Source organism: Epinephelus moara, chromosome 13, assembly GCF_006386435.1.
Source record: "Epinephelus moara isolate mb chromosome 13, YSFRI_EMoa_1.0, whole genome shotgun sequence".
Taxonomy (NCBI): Eukaryota; Metazoa; Chordata; class Actinopteri; order Perciformes; family Serranidae; genus Epinephelus; species Epinephelus moara.
In genome coordinates, this window is record NC_065518.1 from 28591627 (window position 1) to 28612385 (window position 20759).

At 42.0% G+C, this 20759-nt stretch overlaps 1 protein-coding gene across 1 annotated transcript in view; it reads left to right on the forward strand.

Annotated features, from left to right (window-relative positions):
• Nucleotides 1-20759, forward strand: part of cacna1g (calcium channel, voltage-dependent, T type, alpha 1G subunit) — a 210569-nt gene that overhangs the window by 145005 nt on the left and 44805 nt on the right. The window contains exons 22-25 of the mRNA XM_050059547.1: nt 6994-7120; nt 8965-9090; nt 9215-9304; nt 9440-9653. Of these exons, the coding sequence (XP_049915504.1) occupies nt 6994-7120; nt 8965-9090; nt 9215-9304; nt 9440-9653 (557 nt within the window). The remainder of the gene's footprint in view (nt 1-6993; nt 7121-8964; nt 9091-9214; nt 9305-9439; nt 9654-20759) is intronic.

Below are 20759 nucleotides of genomic sequence, written 5' to 3' on the forward strand. Positions count from 1 at the left end.
GCAGCATTGCTTTTTAGTTTACTATGTCACCCCTTCAGCTTGATTAATGATGGCATTTTGTTTTATAACAGAGAAAGTAAAGTGCTGTATGGTTAGGGTTATCAGGCACTAGTACCAAATTATAGGTACCGGAACCATACCGGTTCAAATGTGAATGGTACTCTGCCCTACTAACAATTAGCCAGTCAGCGCCACAAGTGAGACTAACTGGTGTTAAGCATTGTCATGCTGTGACCCGTAACTGAGGAAATAACAATGGTGCCAGCTATAGACAAGATAGATGCTGCTATCCAGGCTGACATGTGAATTTGGATTCAACATTGTTTTACTTTGCTCAGCTCCAGTCTTAAAGCTCCGGCAAAACAAGTATGCAGACATGACTACGCATCAATGTGAACTTAAAATAGGGCTAGATTGAGGCAGGTACGTTGGTCTCTCGTGTATGTTGACAATTCTGTCCAAATTTTAGCCAAAGTATTTGGTAAAACATTTATCAATGTTAACCTACAGACTCACTTCCTTACTTCAACTTTGACCTACTGTCTGTTCTGTAATTCAGTCAGCCAACTCGTGTGGATTAGGTTATTATTATGTGAATGTAAAATAATGCTTATGTGTGGCGTCTAGACTCTGACCTCCTCACTCCTCACAAGGAAAGGAGGGAATGGGGAGTGATGGTAATAACGTCCCCCTATAGTTGAACTCAGAGCCTACAAGTGAGTGGGTGGAGGGTCTTCTGAAATGCTATAGAAAAGCAGCAACGGACAGTGTGTCAGAAAAGAGTGAGCACATACACAACATACTTCAACATACTTCAGAATGTGGTTTGGTTGCCACTGTGGTCCCTGATTACTGAAACTAGCATGCTGTTCACTTACAAGTGAAATGTTAATGTGACATTAAAGAGTGCACTTGCTGTCAAACAAGAGGCTTTCTAATTAGATCTGGTGCAACTGCGACAAACTGAGCACTTGAAAAGAGTACCTGATTCTAACTGCTGCTGAATCCTCTTATTTAATCCCCACAGGACAGCAAGGCTGAGGCTGTATTAATGTCGAGTAGGGAAGGTTTTAAAGTCAGATTAGGAAACATGTAGCAATTACAAGTTTGGGGGAAATATTCTCGAGAGCAAAGGGCAACCACTTCTCTGGGGAATGATGTCTTCAGTTTGAGAAAAATGCAAAATGGCAGAGAGAGAGAAATGGGATTATGAAGACTGTATGAAGACAGGCAGAGAGAGAGTGAGGGAAAAACAGGAAAGGATGGAAAAAGAAAGAGGAATAAGCAGAGCTTGGTTGCTTGGCTCTCCCCTCCGCTGAGGCTGCAGATGAGTTACACGAAAGCAATACTGTAAAATCATTTTTTAAGGTAGTAATTAACTTTCAATCCAAAAGGAGGAGCAGAGCATTAAAGGCTGTAGCATATTAAACTGTTAGTGTGCTGCTGTGGGTATACTATATGGCTTGGTAATAGTGTACTGCAGGTACTTAAAACCCTGTTAAAGATAATTCAGTCTGGTCAACACAGTAAAATTACTGCTTGGGTTACATTAAAGCCATGTTTCAGTTTAAGTAGTCAACAAACATTCCTTTGGGGAGCAAAACATTTGTGGAGCTACTGTACAAGTGCTTCTGCCAAACACAACAACACAAGGATGGATCCGTTTGTTAGTAGTTGGTGATTTGGTGGCTAAATTGATGCATCCAAAACTGCCTCTAAATAAATATGGCAAAAACTCTAGTACACTATGGGCCAATGTGAAAATGAATGGGAAGTAGGCACAGAATCTTACTCTCACATACCCCATAATGTATTGGGAACAAGTGCCTGTTTCCAAAACAAGTCCTGCAATCTATACAACCACATAGGTCATCTATTCTTACCTTCTCATATGATCAGCAGGAATGTTTCCTAAATTAGTGCACCTACCCGTGACAGAAGACAATTACTTACATGATTGTTAACAGTCGGAGATTTAAACACGTGGTTAACGCTGTGAAAAGGTCACAGCTTGGTTAGGTTTAGGAAAAGGTCATAGTTTTGGTTAAAATAGATACATTTGTTAAATATCTTAAGTTCCACACGTAACTTACTTTAAGTATGTGACGTAAGTTAAGTACCCTACATGCATGGCATCAGTTAAATATGTAACTGATATACATATCTTAAAATAACTTAACGTTGACTTTTGGTTTCACTTGGGAGACCAAGAGCGGCCTCTTGGGTCAAAGTCCTGTGCTTGTTTGACCCACCGATCTACCTCTCTCCCAGTCTTTGTCACTCTTTTTAGTATGTCACCTGACTTCCTCCTTTGTTCCCATTATTATCACTATACCCACCTGAGGCTGCCACCTAACAATAAACATGAATATGGGTTATATTACGCTGCTTTTACAAATGACCTATCCGGGCGTTTCGGGGGGAGGATAGTCTTCCTCAAAAACACCATCTAACAGGTATGATCTAAAAGTCTAAACCAGGGCTTCTCTAAGTCCGCAGCAAGGTCTGCGTCCAGACTGAACGGAAAGTCAGTCCAGACTCAACACATGAAGTGCAAAGTTCTCTTTATGAATAAATCTTCTACTGATCAACGAATTGTTAGTAACTTACAGTGTAGCTGGAGATCATTCACAGCAATACCCCAACCCAGCTGGCACCGGGCATTATTTATATGACATCAGAAAGACGCTGGACTCTTATGTTGGACAAACGTTAAATTTTGGTTGGAATGAAAATCAGGTTGAAGATATTTTAAATGTCTAAAGACGTTTCATGTTGTATTTGATTGTATTGCTGTTGAATATCATGTTGTGTTTACGTTAACATTATGACGTTATGCGGCCATTGAATTTTGTTCTCTTTACCTCATAACACAAATCATAAAGTGTTGTTATTCTTCGTCAAGATGATGTTGGCAGGAAACATTTGGAAGACGTGTTATTTCAGTTACTTAAAGCGGCACTTACCATTCTGGAAGTTTTACGCTTTTCTTTGTTTAGGTTAAAATGCTATTAATAAGCTGATGGCACACTAAAATGTAGGTGAATTCCACCAGAGATAAAAACTCATAATTTTACCATTCTCATATGGTTCTAAGAAAATTCCGACCAATCATTGCATTCGGCCGAGTGTTCTGTCTGTCTTCCCCACGTGGAGGCCTCCGACTAACGTAACCGCTCGCATAACATTTTTTCTCAATTTCTACAACTAGTGTAAATGTAGCTGCAAGGTCTGCACAGAACATTCCTTTATTTAAAGTTGTTCCGGACCTCTGACTTTGGATTAAAATCAGATGTAGACCTTTGGGTAATAAGTTTGAGAACCCCTGATCTAAACACAATAAAGATACGGAGGCTTTGTCCTCTGCATTACCACATCTGTTGAGACATGTAGTTGTAATTTGGTCATTGTTTCCCTTGAAGAGTCAGGGCATTCTCCTTAAAGTCAAACACAGCTGACTAAATCTGAAAAATGTATCTGTGGCTCAGTTTGGCATTTCATCCCAATTAAAGTGGCAACTTAGTCTTAGCATACCAAAATACGCTAGGTAACTGTTTGCCACTATCAAAATATGACCCACACTCAAAGTTAATATTGTGCATCATCAAAAGTTCTGCTGATTTATTAGGTCGGTAAACAAAACACAGAGTCAGTCAGTGAAACTTCAGTGTTCATTATTGGTGGACTTCATTTCAAATTAACGTTCCAAATAGTTAAATTGTGGCTAATAGGCTCATTTCTGTGTAATCGAATCAACTTGAATCCGAAGTCTCTGAGGCAGACATAAATATAAAAAAAACTGGAAAAAAAATAAAATAAATCCTGATATATGTTAGATGTCATTTCAAAAAAGAGGAATTAAATCTGATTTAATAATAACTTAATGGCTACACAGTAAGGCTATAATATCTTTAACAATATGTTTGCCATTTTGGTAAAACTTTGCCTTTAAGTTAAAAACTGTTTTTCTCCCAAATTCTCCAAATTCTGCTGTCAAACATAAGACGAGGCAGACGTTGCTTTGCCATCCTGCCTCTGTGTTTTGTTATCAGCTTGGTGTCACTCCTCTTCGATTGTGGCAGACACCGGCTGTTTGAATTAAATATGAGCTTGTCTGTGTTTTCCCCTCTGGCAGCGCAGTGCACGTGGGGTTCACACTAGCAAGCATCATCATCATATTCTTGAATTGCTTGCTACATGTGTTTGTGTGAGTGTAGCTGCGGCAAGCAGGTGACTTTGTGAGTGTGTTTGTGTGCAGGTGTCTGTTTCTCATTAGGAATATCGTTGACGACATTAAAATGCACAGGAGAGGGTCCGCAGGGGTGCAGGGGTGTGTGCGTTTGTGCGTGTGACAGAATGATGCATCAGCTTTGTTTAACAGGACACACACACACACTTCTGCAGTCATTCATCAAGCCCACAACCGGACCTGAGGGTGGGCCTCAGGGAAGGCCTAGAGGGTTGTACCCTGTGTCACCAAGTGGCACTTTTATGTCACCCAACACCACCTACACCTTATCGACAAGCCAGCTACAGCCTAGAAACCCCTCCGCACCACCACTGCTGCGTATCCATTAATTGTACCTGCCACTCTCCCAGGCTTCTTTGCAGGCAGACTGGTCTAAACAGCTTTGTGGTGTTTGTGAGGTCAGGGCTGAACAGGTTTCTTTATTGATAACCCCTCCATGTGGCTGACCCCTGTCGCCTCAGCATTTTAGCTCATCTGTCACTTAATTATGATGTAATTATCCAAAGGTTTAGGTGCTTGCTCACTATAGTGTGGATGTTATTTGACCCTCACACCTTGCATGTGACCAGTTGTGGCCAATTAAGTCATGACTTTTAGATTATGTTTGTGTGAAACCTGAATTAATTTGCGTACAGTTTACATTTCGCTTATTTACCGACGGGCACGAGAACAGTGGGTGGCAGAATTTGACAGCTGAAGAGAAAGGACAGCTCTAGGTTGAAAAACATGAGAGAAATTTACACAGCAAGGTGGAGTGAGAAACAAAGTTTAGACAAAGAACAGCGAGAAAATAGCAGCTGCCTCATTTTTTATTCCCTGTGTATCCCTGCTACCAAGCAGCCCTCCTCTCCTCCCTCTATTCCCTATTTCTATCTCCCTGCGTCTCTTAATTACACCCAGGGTTTGCACTGTGGGAACATGCCTGCCACTTATGCCCGACTTGTTGTTCTCCTTCCTCACTGTGCTGGTGGAGGAGAGAGATGGGTGGCGCACTTGTGCAGGTGTTGTGCATCACGGCAGACTCCTTCCCGCTCCTTTGTATAGCACACAAAACAAGGACACGCTGTGAGCCGCTATGAAATTATGCAGAGAGGTAGATTAGAAGAAATGAGCGCTAACTTTTCTCCTTCTGGCTCCCTCCATCCTCATCCTGCTTTTCGTGTCATATGCAAATAGACTTGACAGAGAGGAGCCCATCGCAGTGTGTGTCCTTCACGTACTGCATCATCAGAGTGTATTGACTCAGAATAAGAGGCTCGTCTCTCCTCCGTTCCCCTCCTTAATAAGCCTTTTCACTTTGGCGTATTTGTCAGAGTGGAGCTCAAAAGGAGAACATGATGTAAAGAGGTAGGGAGGTTGGCCTGGGGGTTTTCATATGCAAAGCAGTAGTATGTGCAAACATATTTTTTTGTGTGATCTGAGGGACTGAGCTGTAAACGATGTGATTCTGTCCTTGATGGACTGCAAGAGCGCTGACTCCCCCCAACATGTTGCACTTGTCTTTCTCTCTTCAATTTTAGGATATTTATTCTACTCTCAAGCTAGTGTTTCTTTTTCTTCTCACTTTTGTCATTATCTTAATTATTTAGGGAGGCATGCACACTAATGCAAGGATCACCAGTTGCACTGGATCAACAGCAAATATGCACTCAAATGAACAATAAAAACACCTTTGAAACATAATTAGCCATTTGACCAAAAAAGCTGGATTAAACAAGTGTCTGCAACCGATCCTTGAAGTGTTTAGCATATCTATTCCACTGTAAAGAGATACATCACAATTGCTTAAATATAAGGATAAACTTTTCTATAGAAAAGAACCTGACTTAGATGACTGCCGTTGCTGAGGAATCCAATGCAAATACAGCTGCATCAATCCTAAAAGGAGACACATGCCGATGCAGTTCTTGAACACTAGTACCCTCCATAGCTGAGCAGTGGTACTGCACCCCAGCATGAATCTCAATAGAACATCAAAGTGATGAGGTGTAGCCATAGGCTTGTTATTCTCTGATCAGGTCTATTGATCAGTGATCCATCCTGGCCTTTTATTATCTCATGTCTTCTCTTAATGTGCTATTGACTTTCCATTCACTCAACTGTCTGCTCAGGGGAAAACATACAAGGCAGACAAAGACTAATAGACAAAGGCAGAGCACGCACATCTGTGTTTTCTGTGTGAAAGCCTGTGCAGATTGGTGTGTGTGCATTGGCAGGTTTTTACATAGTGTGTGTGCGTTTGTGTTTATACCCTGTCGGAGAAGCTCAGCTGCAGTGCAGTGCTGCGCCGGGTGCCATGCTGGCACTAATTAAACATCCTCATCAGTCCATTGGCTTAATTAGATGTGTCTGTTTCCTTGACTGCAGAAATGAAAGGTGGCAGAAAGAGAGGTGGAAGAGAGAAAAAGATGGTTTATTTTAAAGAGGAGCAGGAGTGAATGAAAGAGAAGTTAATTTGTAAGCCAACAGGTGTTTAGGTTTAAAAAGTTCTGAAATGTTTGCAAATGAGAAAAAGGGTTTCTGGCTGTGGTAAACAAGGGGAAGTAGTGTATATATGTGTGTGTATGGGTGTGTGCAGACAGGGTGAGGGCCTGGGGGTGTGTGGGGGTTGCGTGTTGGAACGCTGCAGGCATCCCTGCTCCATCTGGTATGAACCGTATTGTAAGTGACCTGAGAAAACCCTGCACAAGCACACATACACAGAAAGGCTGTGCATTAATATGCTATTATATGCTGTGTTTCAGTGTGATCAGCAGAGCCCCGGGGCTGAAGCTGGTGGTGGAGACTCTGATGTCGTCACTGAAGCCCATCGGCAACATCGTGGTCATCTGCTGCGCCTTCTTCATTATCTTTGGCATCCTAGGAGTACAGGTGAGAGCAGAGCGGGGAGGGTGTGGAGAGGGTGAGGAGGAGGGATGTAAAAGCTGTCTGGATGGCACTGACAGAAACATTACCCTCCTCCTGCCACGCTGCAACAGTTTGACACGTGACAAATATTCTCTCAATTCTTCACTTTCTCCTATCCCATCTTGGTAGTCCATACATCATGGAATCTTAGCAGAAAATTGTTTTTCCATGCCCTCCACACATTATAACTCACAGGGTAGGACACTTATGTATGCTTATCTGGTTGCAGTAGAGATTTCATGGCTAACAGCCCAAGGACCAATCTATACCAACGAGCTATGTGCCCTTGGCATACCGCAGGCTCCTGTCTATCAGCATGTTTATGTCCATAAACCATCTGTCCAAGTAAAGCGGTGTCACAAAGGGTTAATGGCTGTGACGATACCATGAAGCAGTCACTGGAAGCTGTCGCTAAAGAGCATCCATAGAATTCACTGCACCACCCTTAACCTCCAGTGTTGAAAACGTTCTAAATATTGTCAGTGCAAGTGTGGCCATTCAGTAGCCTATCATTTCTTATATACATTTCATACCAAGCAGCCATTGCTGTCTTTGGTATTTAGGTTTCCAGGAAGCACTTTTGGAAGACCTGAATCCCAGCTAGTGCCCTAACCCTAACCTTTTACAACCTGACCCTGGGCTACTCGCACAGCCTGGCAGGGTGCTGTGCCAAGTACAGTAAATATACATATACAGCCAGCAGCCAGTTAGGTTAGCTTAGCAGAAAAACCGGAAACATGTACCTTTTTTCCACCAAAATTAGCATTTATATGCAAAGTTTTTTAAATGCAGGAAAACACGCTAAATATAGGCAAAAGACTTTCCCATTGCTAGTAGATCAGGGCCTTGTACACATCTCTGCAGTCGAGTATGTCTATTGGGATTTTCGGGGCGAAATTCAGTGTCACAAATGCACCCTAAGTAAGCAGTAGAAAGTAGCATGGAGGCAATGTGAAATTGTTAATGATGGTTACTTTTTTTAATGTCTGTTCCTTATTCAGTCTCTTTAAACTCAGTGAAGACTTATTTGGAACGATGCTAGAGTGCTGTTTGGGTGGAGATTGTGGCGGCGTATCACCATTATGCTGGAAAAAAGGGCCTTGTCCACCTGGGTGTCATATTTCCATCAGCGCTGGAGCCGATAAATACTTTTGACTTCTGCAGTCATTTGTCCCAAGAATGCCAATTGTAACCTTTCCCAGTCAGACAAAAACAGATATTAATTGGTGTTAGTGTGTTTTTGTCCAGGGGGGAAGCGGCTTAGAAACAACAGCTAACCTACCTCTGTCCAAAAGTATCAAAACCCTTAAATGTGGTGTAACTGGAAGACAGGATGTTAAAGGTTTCTGAGAAGGTGTTTCTGCTGTTCTGTTGAGGAGACTGTGTCCTCCTGTATCACAAGTACCTCTCAATGACGCTTCAGTACCAGAGTTAAACTTTTACTGCGGACCCAAACTTCTATTTATTCTCACTGCAGCAAACAGGATGGTATTCTATTGCTGAAAACAGCTGCATTCTTTATCAATAAAAGATGGCTCTTGTCAAACATGGATATCACCTAACTAGAGCGCTACTGTGCATGGTTTAAAGTGAAAAAGAAAACAAACAAACAAGCAAGAAAAATGTTGGGTAGAGATACTGGGGGAAAAATGAAACTGTGTGAATCTTCTGGAAATATACTATGTATTCGATGATATGAAAAATGTCTGAAACCAAGCATACTAAAAACAGCATGAAGTACTTTTATGAATCAGTTTTCTGTTGAGGGTCACTGTAAAATAACGGGTCAGTTTGTTTTTTCTCGCCAGCTCTTCAAGGGGAAGTTCTTCGTGTGTCAAGGAGAGAGTGTACAGAATATCACTAACAAGTCAGAATGTTCGCAGGCCAACTACAAATGGGTCAGACACAAGTACAACTTTGACAACCTTGGACAGGTGAGATTTCCAATCAGTAAACCCGTAAACAAATGTTTTGTTGAGCTGCTTCGAAATTACATTTTCACAAGCATTTCAGTTTATGTATTACTCTCTCATTGTTTCTTCCCTTTCTCTGTCTCAGGCCTTGATGTCTCTGTTTGTTCTGGCATCAAAAGACGGCTGGGTGGACATTATGTATGATGGTCTGGATGCTGTAGGAGTTGACATACAGGTTAATATGTTTAAACACTCTCACGCAGAAACGCACAGGTTCACAATCTGTTAGCTGTCATTCATGAGTTAGAATTTAAAGAAGGCTTCTACTATAACTGTCTACAAAATGCTCTGTATCCTGTGTGTGTTTCAGCCGAGAATGAACCACAACCCATGGATGCTACTCTACTTCATCTCCTTCCTGCTGATCGTAGCCTTCTTTGTGCTCAACATGTTCGTGGGTGTCGTGGTGGAGAACTTCCACAAGTGCCGGCGCCACCAGGAGGCTGAGGAGGCCAAGCGCAGGGAGGAGAAGAGACTGAAACGCATGGAGAAAAAGAGACGGAGTAAGGAGAAGGAGCTGGCTGGTCGGTAGTCTTTCCACATCTTTCTGAGTCCTGCTTGATTTGAGCCTGAGCCTATTTTTTTCCTTTTTTGCTTTTTGATTTGGTTTGGCCGAATCTGGAAGAACGCAATTAGTGAGCTAGTACCAACTACAGTTGCTGCTCTGCGGTAGAACCTTCCCTTTCCCCTTCCATCCCCTTTTCTTTTCCTCGTAGGCCCTCTAGCTAGTTTTTGTTGTTGTCTGGTGGTCACCTGTTCTGGCTCTGCAGACTCTGCTTCAGACTGTGGAGGCTTTTCTTCAACTCCAGCATCAAATTGATCAAGCTGGATGTTAAGTAAAGCTTCCATAATCGGCCGGTTTGCAGAGGTAGGACAGCTGACTACTGGCGTTAGCCCCCTCACCCCCCTTCCCTCCTCCCTTACCTTGCCTGGTTTACCATAGACGCCGTGCTTGGGATGGCCCCTTGGAGCATGCCCAATGAGTGCTGACAGACGGGGCTTGCATGGTGGTGGGTATACAGAGCTAGAGGGAGGGGGAGTTGTTGATCATTTAACCGCCCTAAACAAAAACAAGACAACCCCCCTCCCTTCCCCTCTTCTGCATGTGGTTTAGTACAGCCGCAGGGGCAGGGATAGACTAAAATCTGGGAAGAAAACGAAGAGTCTCCCCTTTGTTTTCATGTAGCTAAGATCTGAGATCACTTTGGGTGAGATTTGTAGGAGTTAGCGTTGATTCCCTGCCCGTTCCCCCTCCCCTCCGGCTGTATAGGAGTTGGTGACAAACTGCTTGGTTTGTTTTTTTTAATTCTTTCCACTGCCTCCTATATGCAAAAACTAAAGTGCTAGCATCTGCTAGCATTAGACTTTTTGTGAATTTTGTGCCTATACTTCCAGTATTTTTCCCACTTAATCCAAAGGCACTTTATTAAAAATTTCTGCAAGGAGCAGTGGACACTATTGGTTTCTTGAAACTGAAAAAAATCCCTTTGTTTCCGTCTATATGACATGATCATTTTATTTGACGATAGGAATGTTTCAACTCTTGAGAAATACAGATGGAAACTGATCTTCCTTTTTCAGGAGGCGTCCGCCAAGGGTGTCCAATCAATCGAGAAACTCTCCCAGACCCTTGCACACTCAGTCTAACACACGTACACTTGATAACTCAAGAGGCCCCTTTTCTCGAACGCACACAAAACCTGCCATATGTCTAAGTTTGCCTCCCTGTTTTTGCTTTTTTCTATTTTTGATTGAAAAGTTTGTCTTCTTTTTTTCCTGGCCCGGTGTTTTTTTGGGTGTTTTTTTTTGCCAGGAAACCTTTTTTATACACAGCAGGGAGAAAAAAGGGCTGGATGTTGGTTTATTAGCAAAATAACAACACAAAAAGGTAAGGTTGCTCACACAAAGAGACAACCTACTGGTGCAACTCAAAAGAGTACAGTTCGTAGGGTGGTTGTAAATGTCTCCCTTGGGTTTCAGAACTTCGGTTTATGAGTCAACGGTGTCCTGATTGTTACGAAACAAAAACGTGTTATTCCAAAGAACTGGACTCAGAATCACTGGAAAGACAAAACGTAGGAACATAAACCAGCTTAATCTTTCATCGCTTCCTTCTGGCCTTACTCCATCCCTCTTTCCCTCTTTCTCTCTCTTTGACTCTCTCCTGTTTCCAACTCATCCTTTCTTCCTAGCTTTCTTCTGCTTCTCCCTGACTAACACAGTCTCATTCCTCTAGATTTATTGGTTCCGGGGGTGAGTTGGGCCCTCTCTGAAGGCACATTGAAAGGTACAGAGTTTCCAGCATGTTCTGTGTGTCCCTTTAAACACCCCCACCCACCACCACTGACCACGACCACCCACCATGGTGGCTAGGGTTCTAAGTTCAATGATCACGGGAGGTAGGGCCCCATCCTGCGTCCCCGCCCCCCTGCCTCTCTCCCATCAGCTCTCAGTCCGCTGGACATGCTGTTACCTGTTTTCTCTGTCGCTGCTTTGTCTTTCACAGCTCTTCCACACCGTCCGCGATCCATCCACCGTCCACAGCACTGCACTGCACTGCTGCTGCACCACCACCACAAGAGAAGAAGACTCTTGTCCAGTTAGGTTGGCAGGGAAACCGAGATGGGGATGTAGTGAGACAGGGATAGTTTAGTGCAATGCAACAAATATTGGAGTTACTTGGAGGTAAAGGATTCTAGAGTGTCTCCTTCACAAACCTACTGTAGTCTCACAAATGTAAAGAATAATTCCAGTTTATGGCATCTTGGGACTTATTTTCATTGTGTTAATCATCTTTTCTGTTGGTTGTGGTAATATTTTGCCCACCAAAGTAATTGCTGAGATGTAAGAACATGGTGACATTGCTACAACAAAGTGTGACAGGTCAAAAGAGACATGAGCAGTTTGATTATCACACAGGTTGTACACAACTACAGCTTTGATTCACCCAGAAGATGTTGAGATATTTCTTTGAGTAAGTGATAATTTTGACGTGCTGGTAGCTCTAGATGAAAAGTCAGGCTACGTTTACATTACAAGCAAGTGTGGCCCAAATCGTTTTTTTTTTTTTTTTTGCTCTCATGAGCTCTCATAGATCTGATTTTTTCAGAGTAGTGTGGAAACAGAAATCCATTTTTTCTAATTAGATTTGGACCACTTTCATACGTGGATCTAAATCTGATACATAGCGATCACTGGCCATGCGACTACTATGAAAACGGCATACTTCAGTGCGCAGATGCAGATCACTCACCATTTAGTGTGTGGTGCGTTGAAAATACAGAAGGCTACTGACGCTGTACCACTGCTGTGCTAGGCTGCCCAGTCACCAGCCAATAGACGCTTTCTGATGGGGACAGGTTGCCAACATGTCACTGACAGAATTATGGGAATGTAGCTCTGGATATCCTATGGTTTGGAAGAACTTTTCCTCCTTGAAACCCTGCACATCGGGGCCCCACCACTCTTGACTCCTCTCCCACACCTCTCCCTCCACAGAACTACCAGTATTGCTGCTATATAACTTTAAAAAGATGCCCACAGATGCCATAATGGTAGACATGATCAACTTGTTGTCTTTGCTTTGTACTCAGTGTTTGATGATCCAGCGTACTTTGGGTGGTTTAAGATTTGATTGATTTGACTGATGTATGGAGAGTTTCTGGATGAAGCTAATTGTGTTGCATCAAAACAAAAGTTCGAATCAATGGGGTAATAAAGGAATTCATCAAACAATAAACTAAGACTAAACCAAACGCAAAGCAGTTGAAGACTGCAACCCCATGGCGTCATCCATGCTCCACACTCATTTTAGCACACCTGCCTTTAATAAGAGGTTCCTGAGATGCCAGATCAGGTGACACATTAGGGAGTGTAAAAAAATAGGTAATTAGAAGGGCTGGCTCCAAATGGCTCTAACAATCCACAATAGCTGCTAATAGAGTCAGTGGACTGAAAGCCCATTTGTACAACAGCCCGTTATCCCAAAAACAAATGGCCATTGCTCCAAAGGACCATTTCTCTGAAAATACACCACACTCCGTCCCAAACAGAAGCACATGGCCAATTATGCACAATGACATCATCAGACCTTTCTGCTATGGCGATCATTTGGAAGGCGAAGCTTGCACCGCAATGTCCTTCTTTTTTCCTCATACTGATGTCAGACATGGGTCACTTTAGACATGAATATCAACAGTCTTAGCAAAAAGATTGGATTTTGGGAAATAATTGGAATTGAGCATTAAGCCCTGTAATGTGAACGTAGCTGAAGTCATTGGAGTTCATGCTCTTTGAGCCATAAATGTCTGTACAAGACATGTTGACAATCTATTCAGCAGTTGTTAAGATATTTCAGTCTAGACCGAAGTGGTGTACTGATCAGAATTCCACATTAACACTGTTGCTCTTGGGCCAGTAGCTATGGTGAGCTCAACCAGGAACTGATGTTCACAATAGACATTTTAGCTAACTATTTTACCATATGCCTTCATTTCGGCACTTGAGTTTGGAACTTTCCCGGTCATCTGACTGCTTGTATTTCTTGCCTGTCTGACTTGCTGATTACACAGTTATTATTACCAATTGGAATGATGGCCAAAGCTCTAAAAAATTAGGCCCATGTTTTGATACCTCAGAATCCTCCTATAAACTAGACTTACGTGTGTTCCTCGCTCACTGTGTCTTGTAATTTCAGCTCACTGCTGTTATAGTGGATCAGATTTATATTGGAGAGCTTGATCAGGTTGTACAAGTGGTGCCATCTTGGATGAACAGATTCTGTCTCTTGCTCTCCTTCTTTAATAACATCCTCTATTAAAGGTCACCGGCCTCCATTAAACTGCATTGGACCACAAAAATTCAGTCAAGAGCATTCTGTTTTTTTCCCATTGAGTCTGTGCTCGACTTAAAAGATTAATTTAAGACACCCAGTGTGAGAATATGTAAATGTGATGACAATAAATTGAATTGCAACAAACTCAGTCAGAGTGTCTAACTTGTATTTCTGGCTGCAGTGTCCACAGCTTTAGCTCCAAATAGCTTGTTTCTCTTTCTCAGAGATTGTTTCTTAAGAAGAAAACAATCAATTTCAAGCTTGTGCATCAGCAGGATACCATTATTAAATCATGAGATACAAAAGAGTTAAATCTGTGGCCAAACTGAATAAATTTATCTCCACCTAATGGCTGATTTACTAAAGGTCACTGCAGTACAAGTTGTTATTAAGCGAGACCACAGCAGGTTTGTTAACAGCGGTTGGCTCTTGTTGCCGTAAAGGTCATCTCAGGTCTGTCTGACCACCCTGACTGGTTTGCTCGCACACGTGGTTGAATTGTCGCAACTTGTTTCCATGGCAATCTGGTTAAGGTATTGTTATGATAGAGCTGCGGAGAGATGTGTTAGATAATGACAACCTCTTCCCTAACTCTGCATTGTGAAACTTTGTGTGTGTATGCTTGTGGTTAGTATATGTCCAGGTGCAATGTCTGTTCCATAGGAACACACTCATAGAAGGTACCTGACTGTGTTAGATTGTATTTTGTGTGTGTGCTTGTGTGTGTGCATATGTGAGTGTGTCAGGGGGCAGATGGTTGGCGAACAGGTCGTAAAATATGCAGGAGCAGCTCTCATCCTTAAATCCCCTCTCCTCTCGGTCTGACCGTCTGAGAGGACCCCTACAACCCTTTTGTTGATCCTATGCGGCATTTCACGAGTGCTTGCAGTATTTTGATATTTTTACCCAGAGGTAATTACAGTGCCAAAAACACAAAACGCGCACATAAAATACAGCGTAGACACAGTGTGTTACTCGTGTTAGGGTGGTCAACACTCAGAGGTGTGTGTGGGCACGCATGTGTGTCATGCACAGTGTGTTTGTGTGTGAGCGTGCAGAGTCTTATCTGTAGCTTGCACTGCACTGGACTGGCTTTTTTTCTAGAGGCTAGAAGGAGGAGAAGAACAAAGAGAGTAGAGGAGATGATGGAGGAGGCGCATTAAGATTTTGACTGAGGATGGAGGAAAGAGGAGATACATAGAGGTGGAGGGGAGAGGTGGCAGAGTTAATCATGTACTCACTGACAAGTTGGAGCAAATTGCAACCATATAAATAGAGATATGCAGAGATTAGAAACAAGAGATGTTCTGGTACCATTTTTGCTTTCCTGACACCAATTCCGAAACCTGAACTTGTGTACCGATACAATTACATTGTGTTTAAAAATAAAATAAAAGCTAAACCTGAACCTGAAACTAAAGCCTTGCAAACCAGAAACATGGCCTTTTTACTGGTGGGACTTCCCTGTATAGAATACTGTTTTATTCAGATGTGAAACTACTTATAAATTCAGTGATAAGGTACGTGGTTTCGGATCAGTGCCTAGATTAGCGTACTCACCAATACCCAATCCAGCATTCTAGGCAGTATCTGAGGCATTTCCAATACTGTTATCGGAACAACTCCATTCAAAACACACATAATCACACCAGAGCTGTGGACTTGAGACTCGGTCTTGAGTTTGACACAGAAGTGATGGTTAATCCAACCAGTCGTCAAATGACAGACAATCCCATTTCTTGAGCCAAGACACGATCACGAAAATCATGCATAGTATGCCTTTAAGCTGCTAAATACACTGAGTAAAGCAGTTTCACATAACAAATCAGTGTTTCTAAGACCTTGTGCAGCTCATCACATATGGGCTGCTAGCCCAGCACCTGCTAATGTGAGCTCACCTTTTTTTTTTTTTCTTAGAACTTGAGATCCAGACGTTCAGGAGGTTTATACCAGGAGCCAAATTATCCACAGAGGTCTCTTCCTCTCAAAAAACAAACTGACCTGGTGGTTTAAACCAGAAAAAAAAAACACTCAATAAAGCAGTTTTAAATTTGAAAAAGCTTTATTTTACGATGCTTTTGGTCATGGAGGAGCAAATGCAAAAGTGCTTAAGTTAAAATCTAGAGCCAGTGTTTGATTTGTCTGTTCTAGGCTACTGTAGAAACGTGGCAGACCTGAAAGACAAAGATTGGTAGATAGAAATGGCTCATTCTAAGGTAACAAAAACATAACAATTCTTTTTTTAGGTGATTATAAACTAAGGAAAACATTCCCCATAAATCCTACACACTGGGCTTTTAGATATTACTATTAACATAGCTTTGAAATGAGAAACTGTCAAATGCAGTGTTATGTTAAATGTCACCTTCAGGGACCTGAAACACTTGCATCCTGAATTGGTATTTACTTATGAAGACTTGTGACTGAACTTGGACTCATAAACAGCTCTGAATCACACATATAAACGTTTGCAAACAAGAACCAAAGAAAAGAGACCCATAAGAGGTTGGAGGAAATGATGGTAATCATGTTGACATATAAAAACATATCAAGCATACACAAAGGTAGACAGGCATGCACACTGTCACACAATGAGCGACACAAACACACACATAAATAGAGCCACAAACACACACATCCAGGATGGCTTAGTTCCCCTCAGGGTTAATGTGAAGTGTCTCCCTGTTTGACTTGACTTGTTGTGTTGAGTCATGCATTCTGCAGTCAGAGTCAGCTGCTTGTGACAGACACATCAGGAGAAGCTGCAGCACACTGCACATGATGAATGCTGCAAATTGTAAATATAGTTCCATATTATTTCCTCCTTCAGTGGGCTATCAGAGAGGTGGCATGCTGGATATTTTGACAGACAGCAGCTTGTATCAGGGTAATGATGCTCTCAGTGTTTCTGCACTAGTCTATAGGCTGTCGGCTGCTATGTGCAGCAGTAGCAGTATAGGTAGTGGCAGTTTCACATAAGTGTGCCTATCAGACACTCTATAGAGCCCTATGCAACCTATATTCTTACAGCCAGTATTTGAAACATATCAGTAGATCTGTGAGACAAGTTATCAGCATCAGTAACATATGATGTACCATGTCTTTGGGGACTGTAATAATAGTTAATTTTAATGATCTGTTACTCTGTGGGTATTTTCTTTTTAATTAACTGGTTTACTGTGTTCCTAGAGCCTTAAGTGTCATCTTCCATTTGCGTATTCTGTCTGAAGAAATAGTTAAAAACCCAAAGGGATTCTGTTGATGCTCATGTAAGATAGAGAAAAACCCACATCTTGACACTGGACAAGCTAGAACTTATTCCATATCTCAGAGTCTTTGGGGAGCTCTATGAACAAGTAACATGAGTTTGGCAACATTTGATCATTACATGGCAAACAGCTACCAAACTAACCTTGTTTCCTAGAAATTTTGTTTATATACTACTCATTTGTTTTGCCAATTAAATTTTGTGGGAAGTGTTATTGCTGCCAGGATTATATTCAGTTGGAATGGTTTGAGGTGCCACACTCTTGTACTGTGTGGAAGTTGTGTGTGGGTGGTCTGGGTGGATGGTGGGTGTACTGCACAAAACTCAAGACTTTGGCACCAGAGGCTGGTGCCTCTTCTGAGTTCTGTGGGGATTTTAGGCAACAAAATCGCTTTGATTTAGTTTGAGGAAACATAGTTGTTTTTGGCGAAACTAAATGTTGTATCTTCATTTTGTTCCAAAACTAAACCATATCCTTGGGACACGGCTCAGGTCAGTGAGGGCTTATTACATACTGTATGCACAGCAGTCACTTACCGTTTGCACCCATAACCTACACAAAAAATACAATTTTTATTGCGCTTTGTGCCATGTTTTAAGATAAATAACAGTCCATAAATGGTTTGGCCCATTGCTAACTTGAGTGGGAATAAAATAATTCAATGCTGCTCTTCTAGACTTTTCAAATGTTGTTTGACCTAATTGATCAAAGTCTGAGGGTTGTGGCCCTTAAAACAATTTATCCTCTGTTTTTCAACAGTCGGCATATGCTACAGCAGAGCCATTAACGCAAGCACAAGAATATCACACTCTGTGGTAACTGCCAGAGAGCCCACATGTTCTCATGTGACAGACTGGCGTTCTTAATTTTGTTGTACTCCAACGAATGGCAGGACCCACTGCAAAGTTAAAATGGCTTCCTCCTGCAAGATTTGTCTTGGGTGGTCCAGTGGGTTCCCAATACCAAAAGAGTACTCTATTCCACAGCACTGTAGCTCAATTACTTTTTGATTTAAAGCCCTGTGTAATATATATTCCCATTTAGATCACCTGCTAGTAATGTTATCATTCAGTGAACGGGCATTATCAGTGTTTTTCAGCCTCATATGGGTTAGAAAGGGCCTGCTACACCTCCTAGAGGTCCTTATCAGCCTATTAAATTACCTTGGTTATTGTTAGGCACTGATTTCTCTCTGCCTCAAGTAACATAACATTAGTATAAATAGCAATAAATTCCACCTGCAGAGAAAAACAACATTGAACTGTTTTAACTGAAGTACATAAGTTTGTCACATTATGTTATGTTACTTACATAAGTTATGGAAAAAAGAGGCCCAAGTGTTTCTGATGCTGTCCTTGGTGCTAACATACTAATCATCATAGATCTGTTGTCCACAGCTGCTTTTTTACTTAGTATGAAAACCGTCTCTTTCAGTTCATTAAATCCCTGAAGCCATCTGAAGGCAGCCAGAGAGATACGTTGGTCAATCTGCAGCCTCTGATTGGAAAGTGCTGCACCAGAGCTCAGTGCCATTACTGGGGCCATCCACTGTTTTTACCTCCATTAACTTATACGCAAATGACACCAGGCTCCTACAAAATAACCTCACACACCTCCACACACATCAGTCAGTTGTACCTCAGCATTCTTTTTCTCTGCGTTTCATGTTTTAATCTTGAAATGCATTAAGGTGCAAACATGCAGACACATTGTTATTGTGTGTTCACATTGTGCCACTCTGCACCATCCAGACAACAATACGATCTCCTGAAGAATTGTGTTCTCATTTGTTAAGATGTCATACCTCACTGTGATTGGCTGAGCTGTTACAGCGCTATGAAATCAGTGATGTGACTGCTGAGAGTGTATTTACTTATCACCACATCCTCCGCTCTATATACTACCTCAGGCAGCTCTTTTACACTTTGTCCTGCTACACATATGTGAACCAAAATAGCAGGTGCGCTTGGAGACGCCCCCACAGTCCATGCACCCAAGACCTACCTCTTAAAATGGGGCCCATATTGTTATATTCCTGCATGACCTTTATGTTAGTTATGTTTGCTAAAGCATGCAGTCCCAAGGGGGACAGGGTCAAAAAAACAATTAGCTGACTGTTCACGATGTAACCTTGCACAGTCTATAGTATAAACCTGTAGTGTAGTAAGTAGGAAGTAGAACAGGGACACATTGGTGTTGTCTCTGTACTCCAGAACATGGGTATTTAAAATGAAACAATAATTTTGAGTTCAAAGTACCAGCTTTAAGCATCCGTTTGAGGGTGTCGTGTCCACATTATATAACCATGGGAGAGCTGTGCAAATTTAATTTGTCCATTCGTGTGTGTGTGTGTGTGTGTGTGTGTGTATGTGTGTGTGTGTGTGTGCGCACGCTATGCCAGCACTTGTGGCTCTGCCATGATAACAGATGGTCCTCGACTTCTCAAACAGGCTGAACAGATCAACACTGTGGCCCAAGCAGCCCTGGCTGGGTCAGCCCCCACATGAATTCACTCTATCATACTGTAACACTCTCTCATCACATCTCACCCCAAACAGTCATCTTAGCAAGTTATACACATGCGTGGACAAAATTAAGGCTTACACCTCGAACACTGCAAACACATGCAAAGGTGTCTTTATAGCCACCTTAATATTTATTGTACATGGCTGTCTCACTGTATGTGTTTCTGTTGTGTGTTTGATTCAAGCTGCCGTGATTTTCAAGACTGTTACCCTTGAATTAAGTAATTTTGTTATTTTTGGCCAGGGAAGTAACAACCTCTCCCCCCTCGGCTGGTGTCCGTATGTTGCTTTGGAAACTCACATATTTAAGTGCTGATTGCCAGCAGTGCCAGGCGCTATAGTAAGGCCACATCTTTTTGTGTTAATCCACTCTCAAGTGCAGTGCACACTGAACCTGCAGTGATTCCTACAGCTTCTGTAAATCAAACTTCCACTCGGAGTCCAACAGCAGCTCTTCCCTGCTGTTGTCCTACTCATGGCTTCTGTATGTTACCAAGCTAACTACACACAGACAGTGACTGTGATGGAGGCCTGACCTTGAAAGTGCCTTGTGTAGGTTTTTTTTTAATAAGGAAACAAATTTAGATTTACATTTGCTATTTACCACTAAAACAAATTTACAAAGAATGGATTGCGGCCACTGATAGCACCGTGAATTGAATCACTATCTGCTCCTGCTAATGATATTTCAGTGCAAACACACCTATCAGGTTTTGCATCTGAGTGCATTTTTGCCATTTTTAGCATCTGATCGCGATTGCCTTTGTGGCAAATTATACATTTTGCCTTTGCCCAAGAACACAGTAGACAGCAATGGCAGAGAGAAAAAATAAAAAACATTGAAATGCTTAAATCAGGTGCTTATTGACGAGGTGCTGAGGCATTCCTCAAAACTTCAAACAAGGAATTTAAATATGACAAAGAGAAACGGTATTTGGGATTTATTATCTCAGTCTGTCAGTGCGCTTCACTTACCACCAATTCTCTGACGACGTAAATAAC